General features: G+C 50.6%; 1 protein-coding gene across 1 annotated transcript in view; it reads left to right on the top strand.

The window, feature by feature from the left end:
• LOC144763941 (fucolectin-like) overlaps nt 1–21,741 on the top strand; it is a 162,073-nt gene extending 140,332 nt beyond the window's left edge. Inside the window, exon 4 of the mRNA XM_078649986.1 lies at nt 21,378–21,741. Coding sequence (XP_078506112.1) covers nt 21,378–21,543 — 166 coding nt within the window. The 3' untranslated portion in view covers nt 21,544–21,741. The remainder of the gene's footprint in view (nt 1–21,377) is intronic.
• The last annotated feature ends 518 nt before the right edge of the window (nt 21,742–22,259 follow it).

Here is a 22,259-nt window from a genome sequence, read left to right as displayed (position 1 = left end):
CAGGGCAGAAAGGGTGTACATCTGTGCACTTCAAATACACCTCTTTGAAGTCTCCCCCCCTTCAAAGGCATAACTGGGTATAAGTACTGGAGCTCTGACTCCACCAACTCCACACACTTCTGTATCTGTGACCACTCTGTCAGGAAGTAGAAGAACTGTTGTGCTATTAAAGAACTGCCACTCAGCTAGACTGCTGTTTGCTGGGCTCCTGACTTACTGTGTTACCCTACTGCTTTCTGTTGACTGGCTTAGAAGTACTGGGCCTGGATCACTTGAACCCAGAGTGACTCCAAGCGCTCATTGGCTTGCCTCCTGATTGAAGTCTCAGGGACCCAAAAGACTTCCAACCCACCTGCACCAACACTTGGACTCCACCACCTGTTATTCTGCCCTACCAAGTGGAGTCACCACAGTCCTGCACCCTTGGAAGTTGGCCTAGTTGGTTTGCTCCAGAAGAGTTGATGTATCCTCTTCTGTGAAAGCAGAACCAACACAGCAGTGCTGTTGGGAATACAGGATCAGCGCATCGCAATCGGAACAGGTGCATCTCCACCAGAACTGGTGCTTCGGAACCAATGCAGCGCTGCCACTGGTGTGGAGAATCCTGCTGCATCACCTTCGTAACCACCTCATTTCAGAACTGGTGGATCGCCTTCAAACAGTCGCATCACCGCTGTTGCATGGAGAATTCCAGCATATCACATCAACTGCACGGGGATCACCGATGCATTATTCGGCTGGACAAACCCCACATCTTCGTTGGCGCAAACCAAGGATCAAGGTACTTTTGTTCAGTTGGCCTAAGTGGGTCCCTCCATAGGTCCTGCACTTCATCGCAGTCGGCCTGAACTCTTGACTTTGCTTCGGTCCGGCGTGACCAGATATCACATCAACCGCTTAATGCTTCTAAGGACTATTTGTACAGGTAATCTTCAAATAGTCATATCTTGACTTTTACTTATTAGATTTTTGTCATTTCAGTCTTGTTTCATTTATAAAATTGAGTTCTATATTTCTAACCTGGTATGTAGTACTTTTGTGGTGATTTCTCTGATTTGCTGTTTAAGGAGTTGCACAAATACTTTCCACATTGTCTCACATTAAGCCTGACTGATGTGTGCCAAGCGTCCAGAGGGTAATTTAGGCTTACCCTAACTAGGATTGTGGTTCCTGCTTGGCAGGGTGCTTACTTCTGCCAAACAAAAAACAGATTTCTAACCAAAATCATAGGGAAAGTTGTTTCCAACTACCCCCTCTGAAAACAATTAATTTTTTGACTTCTCAACAACGATAGAAGGCTTAGTCCATTCCCATCAGCCCGGAGGCAAAACCCTGCTCGGAGGTCTCTCTAACCCCTACAATATATCCTACCTGCAGTGACACTGCTTATCAAAGGCTTGATGAAGGGATTTTACATTTCAAGACCTAAACTAACTCCCTCCCTCAGCCTGGAACATATTTAAGACCATCTATATCACTTATAAAGCCCTCAACACCACCATCCTGGTTTATCTTTTAGCCATGCTCTAGAAGGGTGCAACACCATACCAGTAGCCTGGACATTGGTAATTGGAAAAAAGAAGCAAAGAAAACAAACCTTCTCAGTTCATGGCCCCAAAATCTGGAGCAGAATTCTTATCCACACAAGATAAGAACCACGTCTCCTACGTTTCGAAGACCTGTTGCAAGAGACTGGGGTTTTGCAAGGAAAAGTAAAGTTAGCCAGCAAAAAGGAAAACGTCGGGGGGTGTGGCCAAGACGGCGAACATGGCGGACGTAGCCTAAACGAGCTCCGTCCCGCCATCCGCATATCCTGCCTGCATCCTACGTCGCCCCGACCGCACTGCGCCCAAAAACCTGGTGGCAGACGGCGGATCCGACGGCGACGCCTCGGCAGTGACTCTGGTATCCCGGCGGTCTGCGGCTGGGGAGATACAGCCGCCGGGAGTCCTGACGGCGAAGGGGCCTTCCTCCATGCCACGGCCGGGACCTCGATTTTGGGCTGATCCGCCCGGAAGTGTGTGGCAGCCGGGGCGCGCCGGCCGAAGGTGCCGCTCCAGCGGAAGTACAGTGGCGGAGAGGCGGCCGGGACTGATCTAGCCCCGCTGCCGCCTGGACACTTGCTGCGGTGGCGGCAACGCCGGCTGGGGGAAGACGAAGTCGGCGCCCGTTCTCCAGCGGAGGTGGGGTAAGGAGAGGAGACTGGGTGTGAGGCCTAGTGGGGGAGGGGACGCCCTGGGACTGTGCCTGGCCCCATTCGGCGGCGGGATCGGGCCGCGGGGCTCTGAGACACTGGAACGCTAGGGGGGTGGCGTGCCTTCCGGCCGACCCCCTACTTGTCCCCCCCCCCTCCCCCCTCCATATTCGGACTGCGACCCTGCTGGACTCTTCCTGGGGGCCGGATTACTGATACACTCCTGCTCGGTGACCACCTCGGGCCGTGGTGAGGGGGAAGTGACCTGGACGGACCCCCGCAGTCTACTGGCACGATCCTGGGCATACAAGCGGCCCCCCAAATTGCTTTGACACTACAACCGAGAGGTGTGGCACAGGTGTTGGGTTGATTGCTGCGGGCCCGCAGCGGAGTGAACGGCCCCGATACCGCGTGGCACCATCCCCTGCCACTGCACGTATAGCGCCTTGCGGGAGCTCCACGGGGGTGCGCTTCATATCCAAAGGTCCACGGCGGTCCGGGAGACGTTCATTATCAGAGACCGTGCACGAAGTGAGGAGCGCATTGGACTGCTGGTCCCTCGTGGTCGAGACCATCACTCTGTCCGAGCCATGACGAGAGGGGGCAACAGCGGCAATGCTTGAAAGCAGGGCCCAATGGACAAGTTTGCAGGACCCAGTGGGAATGCCGGGGCATCTGGGGGTCCCCAAAGCACGGGACCCGACAACGCTGCGCTGATGGCGGCGATCACGCAGTCGAGGGACATGTTGGATGCGAAGATCGGGGCGGTCGGAGCCGACGTGACCTTGCTCCGGCAGGACCTACGCAATGCGGTGGCCCGTTCACCGAAATGGAATCCAGGATCACGGAGGTCGAGGATGATGTGGTCGTCCTCAAGAAGAAAGTTGCCGCCATGGAGGGGATTCAGAAGGGACTTGCGCTGCGGGTGGAAGATGCGGAAGGGAGGGCCAGAAGGAACAACCTGCGCTTCGTTGGCTTCCCGGAGGACTGTGAGAAAGGAAATATGGAGGCCTTCCTGACCCAATGGCTTGAGGGATGGCTCCCCCCAGACACCCTGTCGCGCTGCTTTGTGGTAGAGCGGGCGCACCGAGCAATCCTTCCTAAACCACCTCTTGGAGCTCGCCCCCGCTCAGTGATTGCCAAATTGCTCAACTACCATGACAGGGACGTTATCCTGCGACAGGCCCGCGCCCAGGACCCTCTCATGTTTGAGAACCACAAAATCCTTGTGTTCCCGGACTACACAAAGCTGGTCCAGCAGCAGAGGCAGTCGTTCACTGCGGCAAAAGCACGTTTACGTGAGCTCAAAATTCCCTATGCTCTACTCTTCCCGGCCCGCCTCCGTGTGGTCTTCCAGTCCCGCACCCAGTTCTTCAACTCTCCGGAGGAAGTATTTGAATGGACGGACGAGACTGTGCGTGCCAAGGTGAACACCCCCCCCAGGCGGAACTCGGACTCGTCGACCACCGGGAGACCTCCGAAACCACCCAGAAGGTCACGCAGCAGAAGCAACTGGAGGTCGCGCTCCCAGAAACGCCCGCCTCCCCGCGACGAGACGGCCGAGGCTCTGGAGGAGACAGACTCTTCCCCATCGAAATCCTGACGCCCTTCTCTTCACACTGACTCCGGCGATGGATCTACAGGACTGTTGAGGTGCTTGGCTGTATAGTATAGGCCAGGCGCTGCTCTTGGACATGCCACTCATTGATGGACTGCACAATTTCATACTCGTGGGTGGACAGTGGGTCGGGTGACGCCTACCCAAGGGCGGGCCTACTCCCGGAGTTCGTTCCCACGTGTTAAGTGGGAGGTTGTTAGATACCTTGTGGGTAGTTGGGTGGGATCCATTGGTGTAGTGGGTCTTGGATCTCCCGTTGGAGGTCTGTGATTGCCTGCACCGCGACAGGTACTTCAATGTTTCTGAGGTATGGGGTGGGGGGTTGGAGAGGGGGTCGTTGGTACAGTTTGGGGCAGGGGAAGGGGTGCAGGGGGGGGAACCGGGGTTTGGGGAGTTCGGGAAACATGGGGGGGAAGTTGGATCTAGCTCTAGCACGGTGTTTGCGGGAACTTGGGGGCGATTGCATGAGTGCCTGTGGTCTTGGTGGCCCGATACTCTCGAGATTTGGGTGATTGATGGCGGCTGATGAACAGGGTGCGAGCCCTCCGCATGCTACGATGCGCGTACTAAGTTGGAACGTGAGAGGAATGCTTGACAAAATCAAACGTAGTGCGGTTCTACGATTGGGGAAGACTGAAAAAGCGGATGTATTGTTACTTCAAGAGACGCACCTCATGGGTACAAAGGTTCTTAGTCTGCGGAGGTATGGTTATGACCAAGTTTTTCATGCTGGGTTCACGAGAGGGTCCAGGGGAGTTGCGATCCTGATTCACCGCAGGGTCCCTTACACACACGATACACAGTGGCTGGATGTGCATGGACGATACGTGTTTGTTAAGGGGAAGCTGGGCGATGAGCCTGTGGTCTTTGGCAGTGTGTATGCTCCACCCCCACTACAAGACGCTCTGATTGAACGACTGTTTGATATCTGGACTGGCATCCCGCTTGTGTTGACGATTGTAGGTGGAGACTGGAACGACGTGATGGACGGGAGGCTGGATCGCTGTAGACCCTGGGGAGGCCAGTTGACAGATGCCACTACACGCCTGAGTAGGATGGTGCAGGGGATGGGGTGGATTGACACCTGGCGACACTACCATGCGCGTATCCGCGAATATACCTTTGTGTCAGCAGTCCACAAATCCTTCTCCCGTCTGGACTACCTGTTTATCCCACAGCCCTGGATAGGGAGGGTTGTTTCTACCTCCATACTTCCTAGGGGCCTGTCGGACCACTCCCCGACTGCGCTGACGTTGAGTCTGGGTGCGTGGCGGCAGCCGTTTCTTTGGCGACTCTCCGCGTGGCACCTGCAGCGCGATGACTACCGATCACACATGAGGAAGGCGATAGCACATTACTGGATAGAGAATGAGGACCCGAGCATTGATGCCGTGACCTTGTGGGAGGCCCTGAAACCTGTGCTCCGGGGTGTGGACATTGCGTGGTGCGCCGCGAATCGCAGGGCCTGTACTTTGGCCCTGGCGGACGCGGCGGACCAGGTGCGTGCCCAGGAGGCGACCTGCCTGACAGGGGAGAGCGACGACGCGGTAACTGTGTTGCTGCACCTCCAGCGCTCTTATACCTCCTTATTGCTTGATGAAGCCAGACAGAACTGGCTAGCTACACAGAGTCGAATCTATCAATGGGGGGACAAATCTAGTACGATGCTTTATAGGCTATGTCGGGACACCTACCAGGCCCAGCCCTTGCCGGGACTCCGTGATGCCGCCGGAACTCCTATATCAGCTCCCGAGGTCTTGGCCCAAACGTTTGCCCAATACTACGAGGCGCAATATGCCCCCCAGGACTCCCTCCCAGCGGAGGAGATCGATAGGTTCCTTGCGGACCTCCCGCCCCGGGCGCTCTCAGATGAAGCTAGAGAGCAGCTGGACCTTCCGTTGTCTGCTGAGGAGCTGGGAACTGCTCTAGGCGGACTAAATACGGGCAAGGCCCCGGGGCCCAATGGGTTCCCCTGTGAGTTCATGAAGCAGTTCCATCTTCAGTTGGGGCTGCGCTATAAAAAGGCCCTGGAAGTGGCTAGGGACCGCGGCAGGATGCCGGCGGACTGGCGACACGCCGAGATTGTGGTTTTCTGGAAGCCGGGGAGGCCCCAGGATAGTCCCGAATCTTATCGTCCGATATCGCTGTTGAACTTCGAGGCGAAAATACTGGCAAAGGCTTTGGTGAATCGCCTTCTCCCACATATTGCGGACTTGGTCCATGCGGACCAGGCGGGCTTCATGCCCCACAGAGCGACACGACATAATATACGCCGCGCGCATGTAGTGGTAGAGGCGGTGCGGGCGGCGGGCATTCCTGCGGCCCTCCTGCTGGCGGACATCGACCGCGCCTTTGACTCCCTGAGCTGGCCATATCTTCGAGCGCTCCTCCTCCGGCTTAATCTGGGCCCGCGCTTTTTGTCGTATATCCACTTGCTGTATACGGACCTGACGGCGGCGGTCAGGGTCGCGGGGGCGGTCTCCGGTTCATTCCCCATTGGTCGGGGCACCCGACAGGGATGCCCCCTCTCACCCTACCTGTTCGCCTTGGTTATGGAGCCGCTTGCGGCTTGGGTCCGGATGGACGCTCAACTGCACGGAGTGGAATGGGTGGGAGGTCCATCCGATAGGATTGCACTTTATGCGGACGATGTGCTCTTTTTCCTCACAGACCTCAATAAATCGGGACCGAGGGTCCTGGATATAATGCGCATTTTTGGCGAGGTGTCCGGTCTCAGGATCAATGTACGGAAGTCGAAATTGTGGGTCCTGGGTGACCGGGGGACCTTGGGTCCTTGGGCCTCGGCCTTAGAAGAAGCAGTGGGAGGCCTTAGATATTTAGGAGTCTTCTTGACGGATGTACCGGGTGTGTCATGGTCCCGAAACATAGTGCCGGTCTGGGACAGGGTCCGTTCAGATATGCAGACGTGGTCCAGGATGCCCCTCAATGTTTATGGCCACTCGGCCATCTTCAAGATGGTGGCACTACCCCGCATGTTGTACCAGTTGCAGAACCACCCGTACCCAGTTTCATCGCATTGGTTTCGGCAGGTGAACTCTGCCTTGGGTCGATTCCTGTGGACTGGGGGAGCAGTCAGAGTGGCGCTCCGTACCTGCTTCCTGTCGACCTACTGTGGAGGGCTGGCCACATCGGACGTCCAGTCCTACTACCAGGCGTCGCACCTGCTTGTCCTCAACGAATGGTGGTATGGGGATCGGGGAGACCCGGCCTATGCCCTGGAAAGGTATCTGATGGATCCGGACACGCTCCATACTATCCTCTACTCGGCTGCCACCCGGAAACGACTCCCGATGGTCACCGAGGTGGTCTTCAAGGTGTGGCGCGACGCTTTCCGCCGCATGGGATGGTGGAATAGGCTAACAGGTGAGACCCCCCTGTGGCACAATGGGAGACTGCCCGGCTTGGCTTCCCTACGGGGCTTTGACGGTTGGGACGCTATTGGCATCTCGACACTGGGCCACGTATTGAAAGGCACAGTCCTCAAGTCGTTCCAGGCATTGCGAGTAGAATATGACATGCCCCAGTCTCAATTCTTCTGATACCTACAGCTCAGGCACGCGCTGACCCCCGCAATAGCGACTTTAACGTCTTTGCCGGAATTCAGCCCCTTGGAAGCTAAAGTATTTATGGGGGAATTGGAGACAAAGAAAATTTCAACTATATACCAGACGCTGGTTACCATTGTTCCCCCTCCCTTGATAAACTGCGGGCGGTTTGGGAGGGTGAGCTGGGGGAGTTAGAGGAGGAGGACTGGAGGGAGGCTCTGGAGGCCCCTAGGGGAGCAGCAATAGCAGTGCGCCTGCGATTCATCCAATTTAAGTACCTACACAGAGCATACTATACAAGGGAACGGCTGTGGAGGGCTGGGCTGATAGCCTCCCCGGAGTGCCTGAGGTGTGGGATTGAGATAGGCTCCTTCTTACATACGGTATGGGGATGTGTGCGGCTGCAGAGGTTTTGGACGGGTGTGTGGGACTGTTTGGAGGAAGTCTTGGCATGGGACCTCCCTCGCACGCCGAAGTTGGGCCTCCTCCATGTTATGGAGCAAGTAGGGGGCAATAGGGATAAACGGCATCTGCTCCTGTTGGGTCTCACGGTGGCCAAGAGGGACATAGCTCAGGCTTGGAAGCCACCCAGAGCTCCGCTGGTGGGAGTGTGGAAGCGAGGCATGGATTTCAACATGGGCCTGGAACGTCCTATCTTTGAGGCTAGGGGCTGCCCTAGAAAACATTACCGAATCTGGAAGAAATGGGCAGATTACCGGGGCCTACTGCTGGACCCCCCAGCGACGAGAGACGTGGGTCTAGACCTTGTTGGCTCTGCCCCTGTGTGAACTGTGCCACATGTTGCTGATGTGATCCCTCAGGTTATGTTCTGGACAATGTAAACACCGTGCAGGGTGGGGGGGTGGGCGTTGGGTTGGAATACGGGGAGGGGGGCCTGGGTGAACGTTGATTGAATATTTTGACTTCTTTGCTCTTTTATTTTCACTACCTTCCTGATACTACGGAAGCGGTGTCTTGTTTATATTCTTTCAACTGCTGAAATCCAATAAAATTTGTTCTGAAAAAAAAAGGAAAACGTCCAGGTAAGTAAAATCATTCAAAACAATAGTAGCGTGTTTCTACAATTAAGTATGTGGAGTACTCAACGGGGCATATTCTCAAGGAGTTATCGCCAAATTAACTGTACTTTATCGCACCCAAAGTGGTGATATATATATCATCATATTGACAAGCTGGTGTAAACAGCTGATATCACCAGTTAACCTACAATAGCAGCCTAAAAAAACGTCGCCACAGATGACCCCTGCAACTATGAGATGCAGAGTAGGCATTCCCGTGGCAAAAGCCGCAACAACACCGCTCCGCAACATTCTCAACAACCAGCCAGATTGGTGATAAGAATCTAAAACAGGTGATAAGACGCATTAGCAGCAGGAAATTAACACCTGCTCTGACCTGGTGTAAAGTCGGACGACAGCCTGCACCAGAAAAGGGAGCCCAGCCCAGAGCCAAACCTGAAGGGCAACAGATGCCATTGAGCCAACAATGCAGCTAGGAGCCCCAACAGGGCCACAACACCCACCGCCACCACCCCCAGGACCCCCCCAACAGACACCTCCCCATACGCAAAGACATGCCACATCAAATACACAAAACGTGTACCAAATATTCCGCCTGATGTCACTCAATCACATTTGGTGACATGCATGTGTTGTCACAAAAATGAGCATCACACATTCAGCTTTGAATTAATAAACAAAAACGTATTCAAATAAACACAAACAGAAATGAAGACACATGGCTGCTCTCCTTGTGACAATTTGTAGGTCACAGCCTGCAGGAGAAAAATCCAGATGAGAAGGTGTGACTTGCACTCATCAAAGGACATAGAGAGAAAGCAAAGGAGAGAGAGAGATACAGAGAGAGAGAAAGAGAGGGAGAGAGAGAAAGACAGACAGAGAGGGGAGAGAGAGAAAGACAGACAGAGAGGGTGAGAGAGAGAAAGACGGACAGAGAGGGGGAGAGAGAGGAAGATGGGCAGAGAGGGAGAGAGAGAGAAAGACGGACTGAGAGGTGGAGAGAGAGAAAGACGGAAAGAGAGGGGGAGAGAGACATAGATAACAGAAGAGATGGACAGGGAGAGAGAGTGGCAACACTGTGCACCCAGACCTAACTGCTCACCTACTGACACCAGTGTGTCTCCAACAACGTGCTGTTATGTAGTGCAGTTCACCAGGTCCCACATCTGAAACAGAACTGTCATCTGAAACAGAGTCCAGATACATGAATGGCAAAGTACATACAATTGCACACAACATCATAGCCTGCCCGCCCCTGTGCATCCAGGCAGCTGCACCCCTGCCCCTCCCGCCACCCAGTGGTGCATACCCACCCCTGCGTGCCCAGGCTTCACTGCTCACCTTCCGCCACTGGCATGTCGCAATGAGGGCCCACCATGTGCTGGTGCAAGCCCCAAGCCCACGGCCCACGAACATGGCACCCTCCACATCATGCAGCCCCGCTCCGCAGGGCTGCATGATTCTGATTCTGGGCCTTCATTTCACAATGGTAAAGGACATACCAGTGCACTCTGCATCATCGTTAGCTGCACACCCGCTCAGCCCTTGAGGTGCCACCCACTAGCTCTGTGATCCGGGAGGCAACACCACGTGGTGGTAGGCCTGCGTTGCCCGTTGGCTCTGACCTACACTGCAGTCCAGCAGGGCACACAAATCCTGAGCAGTCCGGACCGCCGGGATGGGGCATCATCGCAGGTTGCACACCCGCTCAGCACTTAAGGTGCCCCTACCTCAGTGCACCAAAAGTCACCGTCCTGTGGTGGTGTGCCTGTGCCTGCTGCAGTATATCCGGTGCCACCAAGTCTGTGCCCCAAAAGGCATGGACCATGTATGATTGGGTATCGTGGTGCAGACGCCATCATGTCACCTCCGGTTGGGGGAATGTGATGTTACAGGGCCCTAGGCCCTCATGCCTACATGAACTCCACCATAGAGGGAGGAAATGGCATCGAGCACATGCGCCCGGCCCTTTTTATTGGCAGGGTCACATGTACTGTGACGCGTGTGCTGGATGGGTGTGAGGTGGGTGTACACCAGCCGTGAGGGAGTGGCAGTGGCATGCTGACAACTAGACCTGTGACCAGCAGATCACTACAAGGAAGACCTGGGACATGTAGCGTTGCCGCCCCCCCCTTTGAGCGTAAGTGTAGTGGGCTGCCCTGGCGTATGCCAGTCCAGCATAAGGGTGTGAAAAATGACCCCGGGGCTCTGGGCATGGTTCCGCACTGGGCTGGACAAGGAAGTAACTAATGTGCATCCCCGTTGTGTCTGCACCACACGGACCGCATTCGGCAATGTGTCACCCTGTAACTCAAGTTCTAGGACATGAGCCACATGGACGTAAGAGGAATTCACTGAGCCTACATTCATCTATACTTCCACACTTGAAAGACCATGGACATGACACATATGTGTGATTAGAAATGTTTAATGCACATTCAGTGGATTGTTACATCTGCAGCAGTACAGGGCCATGCAAACCCCACATAACGATGTTGGCCGGCCAGAGTCCTCCAGGGAATGAAAAGTCCAAAGGAAAAGGAAGAGTTCATTCCGCAGTCTGATTGCTGTGTCATTGGCGATCAAACGGCACATGGCAGACCATGTCGAGGTCCAAGGTGAGTGCCCCAGAGTGCATCGGGGGACAGTACAAGGTGATGACGCAGAGGGAAGTACCAAGCATAAACCTGCCATATGGCGGAGAAGAATGCTACTGCGTCCTTCGTACCATGAAGGCAGGTTCATCTGCATCTTCGTCCACTGCTGTTGCATGTGCCGCACATGTGGGTGGTGGTGTTCTGGCTGCTGCCCTGTGTGGCAGTGACACCTCAGGGTCTGGAGGTGGAATGTCTGCCTCACTGTGTGGCACTGACACTTCAGGGGGCAGAGATGTGGATCTAGTGGTAGCAGCGCCAGGACTTGTGGCAGCAATGCCATGAGGATGGTCTTGAGCTCATTGAGGAACCCAGCTACCACTCACTGGAGTGCAGCCGTGGCAGCCTCTCTTTCCGCATTCGCCCTCTCCATGGTCTCCATTAACCTCTGCATGTTACCCAATTCCTGTGTGACATCACTAGAGCCACTCTGACTGGACAGTAGTTCTATCCTCTGAGTCAGGGCTCCAGCGATGTCAGCCATGGTCCATTGGAGACCATGGGGTGGACTGTGGGTGCCTGTTAGGGCCTGTTAGGGACTGTGAGTTGTCACTGATGGGACTTAGACACCCATGTATGGCATCTAGTTTGTCTGCCATGTAGTCGAAGCCCACCTGCACCTGTCCAGCCAGATTCTCCTGGCACCCCAACACACGGCATTGGAAGGCCATGTGTTCTTCCTCGGAGGCAGCCGTGGTGGTGGGTGCTGCCTGCTGTGTGGTCTGTGCAGGGAGTGGGTTCTCCTCGTAGCAGCAGGGCTGCCCTGCTCCTGGAAGTGGGCTGCAGAGGCTGTCCACAAGCTGTTGGAGGGCATCAGAGTTGAAGCTGTGGTGGTCCTCTTCGTCATCAGAGAAGAGAGGTTCGGGCTGCTCTGCTGGAGGTGTTGATTCTCCCTCTGCAATGTGAAGGGGAGATGCAGTTTAACAATGTGTCCACATGTATGTTGTTGCATTGTACATGTTTTCATACAGACTGCATGACTGTGTACATTATGGCTGTTTGGTAGGTGCTGCCTATTTGATGGGGGACAGTGGACATTTCGACAATATGACATGTGTGTGTATGTACTTGTACATTCTCAACTCACATTTCCCTGCAATGCCAAATGTGATTGGCCAGTGTCTGTACCCAGTCGGCACCAGTTGTGTCCTGTGTTCTGCTGTCACTGTGTTGTAGTGTTGATGTGCTCTGCATGTTATGTGTGTGTGCTGCATTTCGGGTAAGTTGCCCCTGCAGCTCTGATGTTGCAGCCCCTTCTCTCTTTCATGTGATGTGCCTTTGACTTCTGTGCCTATGCAGTGCTGAGATGTTGCATACTTGGGTACATTGGTCTCTTGGTGGGAGTTGGGGGCTGTGCCATTGTTTGTCTGCAGATGTGCTCAGCTCAATTGTACATGTGTGCCATTGTGCCCATCTCCCCCGGTCTCTCAGTCACTGGTCGTTACTCATTCTGGTGCTGTTGTGTCCGGTCATGTTGAGCAGTTTCCGGTCCCCCACCTTCTGCCACCGTCTCCCCACTGATGACTGTGGACACCATTTCCTTCATATCGTCCAACTCCTCCTGTGGCGCTGGACTCCCACCTCCAGTCTGCATTGCTGCCTTCCGGTTGTTGGCCAGTTTCAGCTTGATTTTGCACTTGACATCATTCCAGCACCTCTTCACCTCTTCCAATGTCCTCTTCAGCACTCCCACTGCATTCACCTTGTCCCCGATGGACTGCCATAGTTCATTTTTGATTGCCGATGACACAGTGGAGGTGATGAACCGTTGTTGATGGTGTTCTACAACCTCTGTTATCAGGATCCTGTTTTCCTGCGGATTGAACCGCTTCTTCCTACTCTTCTCCTTGGCCTTTTCTGACCCGAGGTCCCAGGCAGGTGCTCCGGGGGGCTTGTGGGGTTCTGGTTCTCCTCCGTACTTGCTCCTGCAACATCTATTGTGCTTCGCTGTTGTTTAGCATTTGTTTGTCTGTTTTTTTCTACTTTTATGGTGATTTTTCCCGCCTGACGCGTGTGAATTGCAAGCCTGTCACTGGTTTTCGCTGATTTTTGTATCCTGATTGGCCTCATTGCAGCGTTTTGTTTGCAGTCGTGTTTTGCATTTTTGCAGCGTCGTGTTGGTTTTAACTCGGTCACTTGATGCATTATCGTGAGCCTATCGCATGGTACCGCCGTTTTGTGAATACTTAGTTAACACGGCATAATTTTCCCATGATAGACTGTGATGTTAAAAGTTGCGTTAAGCTAATTTTGCGATAGTTATCACACGTTCTTGAGAATATCCCCCCCAATAATTAACAAGTGAAACAATATCTTCAGTCATAGGGCATAAGGATCAACAATATATAACTATGTGATGACCAAATGATTACTCATATTTTTATTATCAAATGTTAAGATTGTCAATGGAATTCTATGAGAAGAGCACACAGAATAAAATTCAGTGAGATTATTTCTTAAATCACAGATTTTGCTGGACACCGAAATAACAGGATCCCTTTAAATCAACAGAACTAAATGTAATGTAATGTAATGTAAAGTGCATTTATATAGCGCAGCTACCACTCCAGGGAGTATCTTGGCGCTTAACACCAACCCAGATGAAAAGGGTCAGGGGGAAGAAAGCATACTCAGTAACAATACACTCTACACCAGGGCTCTACACGCGGCATCAGTCAGTGAGAATATCCAAGTTTTAAGCACTTTCCTGAACTTGCTCTCATTAGAAATTGATCGGAGCTGCGGCGGAAGTTTATTCCAGGCCTTAGCGCCCAAAACAAAGAGAGATCTGCCACCCTTGGTTGCCCGCTTCAATCTGGGTATTACCAACAGGTTCTGATTTGCAGACCTCAAACAACGCATCGGCTGATAGCGCTTGAAGCCACTGGCCAAATATCTAGGCCCTGACTGTTGGAAAGCTCTAAATGTAATAAGAAGAATCTTGAACAGGATCCGTTTACAGATCGGTAACCAGTGAAGTGCTTTAAGCGCGGCCGAGGCAGACGATTTTCGGGGCCAGCGTAACACCAGACGGGCAGTTGCGTGTTGGACCATCTGCAGCCTGTGGAGCACGGACTTATTTGCTCCTGCATACGGGCCATTGCAGTAGTCCAATCTAGATGTAATCAGAGCAACTGCCACTGTTTTTCTTGCTGACAAAGGAAGCAGATCAAAAAACTTCCGTAAAGATCTAATAAGATGAAAACACGTACCAGCCACGGCCACCGCTTGTTGTTGAAACGACAACTGATCATCAAATTTAATGCCCAAGTTCCGGCCAGAGGAGATGGTGTTTGGGGGGACTTCAGCATCATCAGGCCACCAGTCTTTCGGAGAGAACAGATTTTGAGGGCCAAACGGCAAAATTTCCGTTTTACCGGAATTGCATTTGAGGTGATTGTTAGTCATCCACTCAAATGTGGCTGTAAGGCAGTTTTTCAAGTTTTCTTCAGCCCCAGGCAATTCCCTGTCCAGGACCAGGATAAGCTGAGTATCATCAGCATAAGATATTGTGCTAATCTGATAGCTCGCGATTAGCTCAATCAGGGGCACCATGTACAGATTGAAAAGTACAGGGCTCAAACTCGAGCCCTGAGGGACCCCTGAGCTGATGATTTTAGCTTCAGATTGATGCTGGCCCAGTACCGTGATTTGGCGTCTATCGCTCAGAAAATTTCTAAACCATGCCAATACCACCCCTCCAATACCTGCGTTAACTAGACGGTCCACTAAGATGGTATGTGAGACCGTATCGAAGGCCGCCGATAGATCGAGTAAAATCAAGACGGCCTTCTTTCCCTGGTCCATAGCCAATCGTAGGGTCTCAACCGTAAATAGCAAAGCTGATTCGGTAGAGTGTTTCGAGCGAAACCCTGATTGGTTGGGGTGCACGATGTCATTCTCCTCCAGAAAATTTGTGAGCTGGTTGTTAACAAATTTTTCTGTCAGTTTGAACACCAAAGGGAGCAGGCAAATAGGGCGCAGGTTGGAGAGGGTGGTCGGGTCAGGGACAGCCTTCTTCTGAAGAGGCTTGACTGCAGCCAGCTTCCAGTCACTGGAAATTTCTGCCGTGGCCAAAGACGAATTGATGATGTTGTTAATGATGGGATTGGCCACCTCCACTAGAGCCTGCACCACTGATGGTGGACATGGGTCAAAAGGGGACCCAGATTTTCTTACTAAGATGGCTTTTTTTGTGTCATCCAAGGAAATAGGGGCAAATGTAGTTAGACTTGGAAGGCCAGTAGTTATATTAGCTGCCTCCATATTTCCAAGAGTAGGAGACACAGATGGAAAAACCTTCACAATGTCCAAGATCTTATTTTCAAAGTGGTTGGCAATGGTATTACAAAGAGATAGGGACGGGGGGATTTCCTGTAGACGAGCTGAGGGGTTAAAGCATGTCAAACTTCTTCGATCCATATGCAAAGGTGCTAAGCCTCTTTTCACTCACAGAACAGTGCATTCTCGGACATGCAGTTTTGCATTTACTAGCATAAGAATAAGTTTGCAAAATGTAGCTGTCACAGACGGAGCTTATTGACATGTTGTACCAAAATTGTGCATGACAGTACACCCCAGTACACATGAATCGGGAGCTTCTATATTACATCAAATTCAGTGCTATCTGATGCAAAAAAAAACCTCTATGAACCCTAGTGCCCCTTAATGCACAAAACACGCTGCGCCCACATGGAACAAAATAAGTGGTCATGTGAGGTCCATCACTCAGTGCTCCTCTGAGGCATCCCATGGTTTCCCTGATTTATCTCACTGTACCTGCTGCACATCTTTAGCTGCATCGGCATGTAGGGCCACTAAAGCCTATCGGTCTAGGTGCATTGACCCCGGTAAATATGATTACTTTTGTGTATGGTTCTTACTGTTGATTTCCCTGATAATAAAAGAAACATTGGCTGCAGTAAGCTCAAATCCATGCAGTCTATCATCCCTTGCAAATCACGCACACAGTGTAGCAAAACATTGACATGTATCTGTTTACAAGTTCAAAACTGCCCCAGTATGCAAGCATGGGTCACTTTTTCAGATATCTAGTATACTAACGGGGGACTCTTGTATTTTGGTGCTTGGACCTATTTTCCATTCTAATCTTTCCCTAATGTCAGTTGAACTTTACGAAATGATTGCAGGTGTGTTGGTCTATGGACGTGTGTCTGCTCTCTGTGTATGTCATGAGTCTCTCCTCATGAACTATTCAAAATCAAACCTATTCTCTTTGTCTGTGTTTGTCCTCAAACCGAATTTCAAAGATCCAATCTATAGGCAAGGGACTGCGACCTGCTCGGCCACCTGCCATTGGATGGGAGGCTAGTTGAACTCTGCGTCCCTCAAACGGGACTGACCCAAATGCAGTGATGTTTTGTTTTACCTTGTTGGTGGGGGTTTCATGGGCTTGGGATGGCTTTGGCAAAGTTTGGGATGCTGAAGTGGGTGGGGGGTTGGACCTGGGGGGGTTTACTGGGCAGGATGCTAGTGTACTCATTTTATGCATTTGTTGCAATGATTTGAGGTGTATCGTTTCATGTCTGACAAACTGCATAACACTGGTATGTATCCAATGCTGAGTGTACGGTATGAGTGGTGTGATTAAGTTTATTACTTGGAATATGTGTAGACTCAACTCTCCGAAAAAAATTAGGTCTGTCTTTGCACACCTGGCTAGGCTGGAGGTGCAAGTAGCTTTACTCCAGGAGACAAACCTCACCAAAGACTCCGCATAAAGAATAGGTACGGGGTGGGCAGCTCTGAAGGTTGAGCCCTCGTACTCCACCTTTTCGAGGGGTGTGATGATACTCATTAAAAGAGAGGTTCCTTTCACCATGCTCAAGATGGATACTGATGAGCACGGGCGAGTAGCGATTGTGCATGGACAGTTGGGTGGCAGGACTGTATTGTTTGTTAATGTGTACAGACCCAATACTGATGACCCGTTTTTTTTTCCGGATGTGTTGCACCGGATCTCCGGGTTTTCTCTGGCTGAGATAATTTGGGGGGGGATTTCAATGTGTGTTTGGATAGAACCTTAGATAGAGCTGGTGGCGGCACAGGGAGACTTAAACAGGCAGCGGAGTCCATATTAGGGATCATAGAGGCAGGACATTTGTTTGATGTCTGGGGTCTTTGACATCCGGAGGGCCGCGAAAGTACGTTCGTCTCCTCGGTTCATGGGACTTGGTCCCAAATAGACTTTTGGTTAGTCTCTGAGGTTGTTTGCACCTGGGCGGTGAAAGTTGGACATATGCCTCGCACACTTTCGGCTCTCTCTCCGATGGTCCTGGCCTTACAGATACCCATGTGAGAAAGACCACCTTTCGCATGGAGACTTCAGCCTACTGAACTCACCGACTCAGTTCTTAAACATACTATTGGCAAAGCAATCCGAATTCTTTTTCCGGACAATGAGTGGTCAGTTGATAGTGAAGGAATGCAGTGGGAAGCATTTAAGGTGACCATTCGGGGGGTTTGCATAGGAGCGCAGTCTAGAGTGCTACAGGACCTCCGGCGTCAAATAGATAAGTTGGCGTCCGAGATCTCTGTACTTGAACAGGACTATGCGGAACATCCTTCCTCGCACACGCTGGCCAAGATACGCTAACTGGTCACAGCCCATAATGAAACGGTTGATCAGGAATTGCATCACCGATCTCGGCGCGCAATTGCTTGCTATTATGGGGGGGGGGGGGCCGTCCTAGTTGCTCCTTGGCGCAGAAATTGCCAGCACCGCGCAGCCAGGAGTGTATCAAGGAGCTTGCGGATGAGAAGAGGGAAACTCATTACTTGACTCCTGAAATCAGTGAGATTGTATTAAGATTCTATACAACGCTGTATACAGCCGCAGATGCCCCATAGATGGCAGAGATAGATTCCTCAGAAAACATCTAAATAGTCCGGGGTCTGATCTACCAGTTGCTTATAAAGGAGAAAGATCACTGGACACCAATGTTATCACGAGTCACCACAAAAGAGTATATAAAGGTAAAGAGTAAAGAGACCCTTGAGACCGGTTGGATTCCCTTCACTCACCACTGTGATCATGATCATCATTTGAGTATCAATCCTACCTTCCACTAACCCTCTTGATGATAGAGGGAAATAAGGTGGATAGTATCCTCAAATATGGTCATGTAAAAAGAGTGAGAGATCACAATGGAATCCTCCAGATAAACACCATAAAGATTTTAGGTGGGAATGATAAGTTCAGTACAAATGTGTCAGTGAAAATAAAAAAGGATATACAAGAAAAAATATACTTTATTAGGGTATCTCTTGTAGTCCTTGCTTAAAAACAGTACAAAAAAAGCAGTTTCAATAATAGCTGCTAATAGAGTCGGTCGACATGTTTCAGCCTATTTGGACAAATGGTCCAAGGCTTTCTTCAGGACCTAACTGTTTGTAATCTTGCTACTGCAAATAAACAAACTGTTGCGAAAAGGGGAAAAATAGAAAAACACACATGTATAACAGTTGGAATTAATACAACCTTTATAGTTACAAATCCTCCGTATAGATGAGATGCAGAGGATACCCGTCTGATACGAGAACTGGACCTCACCTCGCCTGGTAACATCTCAGGTCGATAAGGCCCCGCTCTGTCCATTGTTGCCTCAAGCTCCGACCGAGCTGGAGATGGAGATAGATTCCTACCTTGATGACGTTGCATTAGGATGGCTCTCAAAAGCGCACAGGGAATATTTAATACAGCCTTTTGATGTGGAGGTCATCAAAATAGCTATTATGTCTTTGCCCACCTGCAAAGCGGCTGGTATAGATTGGCTACCTAGCAAATTCTATAAAACTTATGTGGATGCTCTAGCTCCTAGGCTACTGGCTGTGTTTGCAGAGGCTTATGAAAAAGGGGAGCTTCCGCCTACTCTGAGAGAGGCTCTGTTAGTAACTGTGCTGAAACCAGATAAACCTCCTGATTGTGGTGAATCCTATAGGCCTCTGTCACTCATTAACATTGCCACCAGTGTCCTAGCAAAGACGATCGCCACTAGGCTGCAACCACTAATTCCACTGTTAGTCTTACCTGACCAGTCTGGTTTTGTATCTGCGTGCTCTACTACACACAACCTGCGCACAGTGTTCTCCATGCTACACTATTTCACCCTGGATTTCCATGCGGTGTCTGTGCTGCTGGATGCAGCAAAAGCCTTGCATTCCCTTCACTGGGATTTCATGTTCACAGTCCTAACTAGGATGCGACTACCTCCATTCTTTCTTAAATGGATTAGAGTGCTATACACTGCACCGGTCGAGCTTGTACAAGTAAATGGCTGGGCTTTCCACATCGGTAGGGGCACGTGGCAGGGACGTCCCTATAGCCAATGCTTTTTTCATTAGCGCTGAAACATCTGGCCTGTAAGCTCAGACAGTTACATGCGGCTGCGGCATTACGATTTCGGCAGCGACCACTGCTGGTCTCCTTATATGCCGTTGATATGCTTCTATATGTCCGAGACCCTGATACCTTTTTACTAGAACTGCTACGGGGATATGTGAAATGTGAGCGCCACTAAGGCCTAGGCATCAATTGGTCAAAGTCAGTGGTGTTTCCGCTGACGGCTGGCACTAAGGAGATAGAATTGGATTTCCCGCTGACATGGACTAGTGAACCAGTGCGGTATCTCGGAGTTTGGTTACATAGGGATCCTGATAGGGTGATATACGAGAACTATGGTCTGGCTATCACACGCATCACTGAACAGGCGGAACTGTGGGCACGCTTGCCTCTCTACCTTTTGGATCGGCTTGCAGTTGTGAAGATAACTTTTTTTACCCAAGATGGGGTGGGTTTGAAGCTCCTGACCTCCGACTATATTATCTATGCGCACAGGCGCAGTTCGCACTCTACTGGCATTACCTGCGGAGTTTTCAACCCCATCTTGCCATTAAGTCCCATGCAGTTTTTCCATTGCCCCTGCAGGCAGCGACCCTTCCTGGGGGTACGGGAGGTCCCAGGACTTAAATAAACCCCGTGTTTTGCACCGCCTGGCCTTAGAAGATGCTTGCAAAAAGGGTGCGGCTTCCATATTTATACCCCCTGCGTCTGCCACTGGCTTCACACCCGGACATTTCCGCCTTAAGGGGCAAGTCTGCCTTAAGGGATCTAGAATCTGTAGGCGTATCCCAGATGGGGGATTTGTACAGACAGGGTCGTTTCAGGTCCCTACAAGATGTACAGGCCCTACCGATTGTGGGTTCATGTTGGGTTTCACCTATATCAGAGTCAGGCAAGCTGTCAAAACTATTTACCTGGATTGCCCGGAGGAACGTGCGACACTGCAGACGTTGCAAGCTATTTTGGGGGGGGGGGGGACGAAAGGGTCTTATCACCAAGCTATAAAATGCTTCTATGCATGAGCAAGAGCCTAAGGAGCAACCTTCGTATCTTTATGGCAGACTGCACTAGGCCCTGTACTTACACTCGATGTTTGGAAAAATTGCTGTGAGCTGACTGATCGCCTAACGGCGATTTGCAATCTCCGAATCATCCACTTTAAATATCTGCACCAATTATATTTTACCCCTTTGCAACTCCATAAGTATGGTCTGCGCGAGTCTGCTAATTGCGCGCGATGTGGGCAAGCTGATGCCGATTTCTTCCATGTGGCTTGGATGTGCGATGCAATATTTGCTTTTTGGTTCAAGGTGACAAATATACTAACTGAGGTCATGCTGGAACCAGTGCATTGCACACCAGAACTATGCCTGCTTGGTTATGTGAAAAATGTAAAAACCCTGTACTAGGCGAATAACTGCAATTTCCACGCTGTTTGCTAAAAGAGCTGTAGCTATTTGCTGGGGGGCAAAAAACACTCCAATTGTGAAAAAATTGATCCGGGACTTACTTTACTGCAGGGATACATCGGAGCTTTATGCTGAGGAATTACCAGAAGCCTCACGGCCTAAGGATTTTTGGCACCTCTTACTGCATATTTAGTCACTCACCCAGACTTGACATGAACTGTTTGTTTTGCACACTTACTGCTTTGTAGAAGGTAATTTTACATGCTGCGGCAACGCGTCTCGACTAATTGATGTTCCTCCACTCATATCTGTTTCTTTGGTATAGTATACTTCTAATGTATGATGCACTATCGCCTGTCCTGCTGGGGGGTGGCTTAGGGGGTTGTTCCAATATTCTTATTGAAACAATAAACAAATAAAAAATAAAAACAGAATTTTAACGTGAATAATAGAGCAATGAACGGCATAAATTGATGCAGATCGCTTAAAACATTAATGAGTTATTCCATCTCTGTCTGTTCATTGCTTCCCCAGGTGCGCCTACATTTCCGGAATCGGAGCTGGCGCCACCCAGACCTTCTACTGCCATGGAATGGTCGGTCGCTATGTGAACATCATTATACGAGGCAGAAAGGAGTTCCTCACGCTCTGTGAAGTGCAGGTCTTTGCTGACCCGGAACCACACGTTCATGACAAATAAAGGCATTTCATCAAATGCCTCTTAGCTATACTCAATACAAATCACACAGGAAATTGCATATTCTAGAGCTGTTGCATTGAATACGCATCAGTTTTTCTTCAATTGCTGAAACATGAACTGCTAATTAAAATTACCATACTAGGTTCATGTCTATTTTCTTCATTTTTGTTCATTTGATTAAAAAATAATTTGGAAACATTGAATGTGTCCTTCAGTTCAATTAAATAAATATATACTTGTAAAGTTTTTTTGTATTGTATTAGATATATTCTGTATTGTAACCATAATCTGAAAGAGGCATTTGTTAGAAAGCTGAGACACCAAAACAGTACGTTTTCAATGGTTGTGCGGTGTGGTATTATTGTGAAATTAACACAATTACAACCTATTCTTGCTGTCCTGTATACAACTTGTCACAAAATGCCCCTTTATGTAGGCACACCCCCTTTTTTGTAGCTATGTTTTATTGCTTATGTTTATTCACTCTGCACTCTGGGATACTGGTATTCAATGCTGGTGGTCTGACCCCTAAAATGTGTCAAATTGTCTAGACCCTTATTGGCATAGGTAACTCTTCTGAAAGACCACAGTATGTGTTCACCAAAATCCAAACACGGTATGGAAAGTGTCACCTGTGAAATATAGCACTAACTTATCGTCCACTAGTGGCGTAACGAAACTGGAGGGGGCCCCACTGCAAAGAAAATAGAGGGGGG

This window comes from Lissotriton helveticus, chromosome 6, assembly GCF_964261635.1.
Source record: "Lissotriton helveticus chromosome 6, aLisHel1.1, whole genome shotgun sequence".
NCBI classification, from domain to species: Eukaryota; Metazoa; Chordata; class Amphibia; order Caudata; family Salamandridae; genus Lissotriton; species Lissotriton helveticus.
Note: the sequence above shows the minus strand (reverse complement) of the source record. Positions and strands in the feature narration are given on the sequence as shown.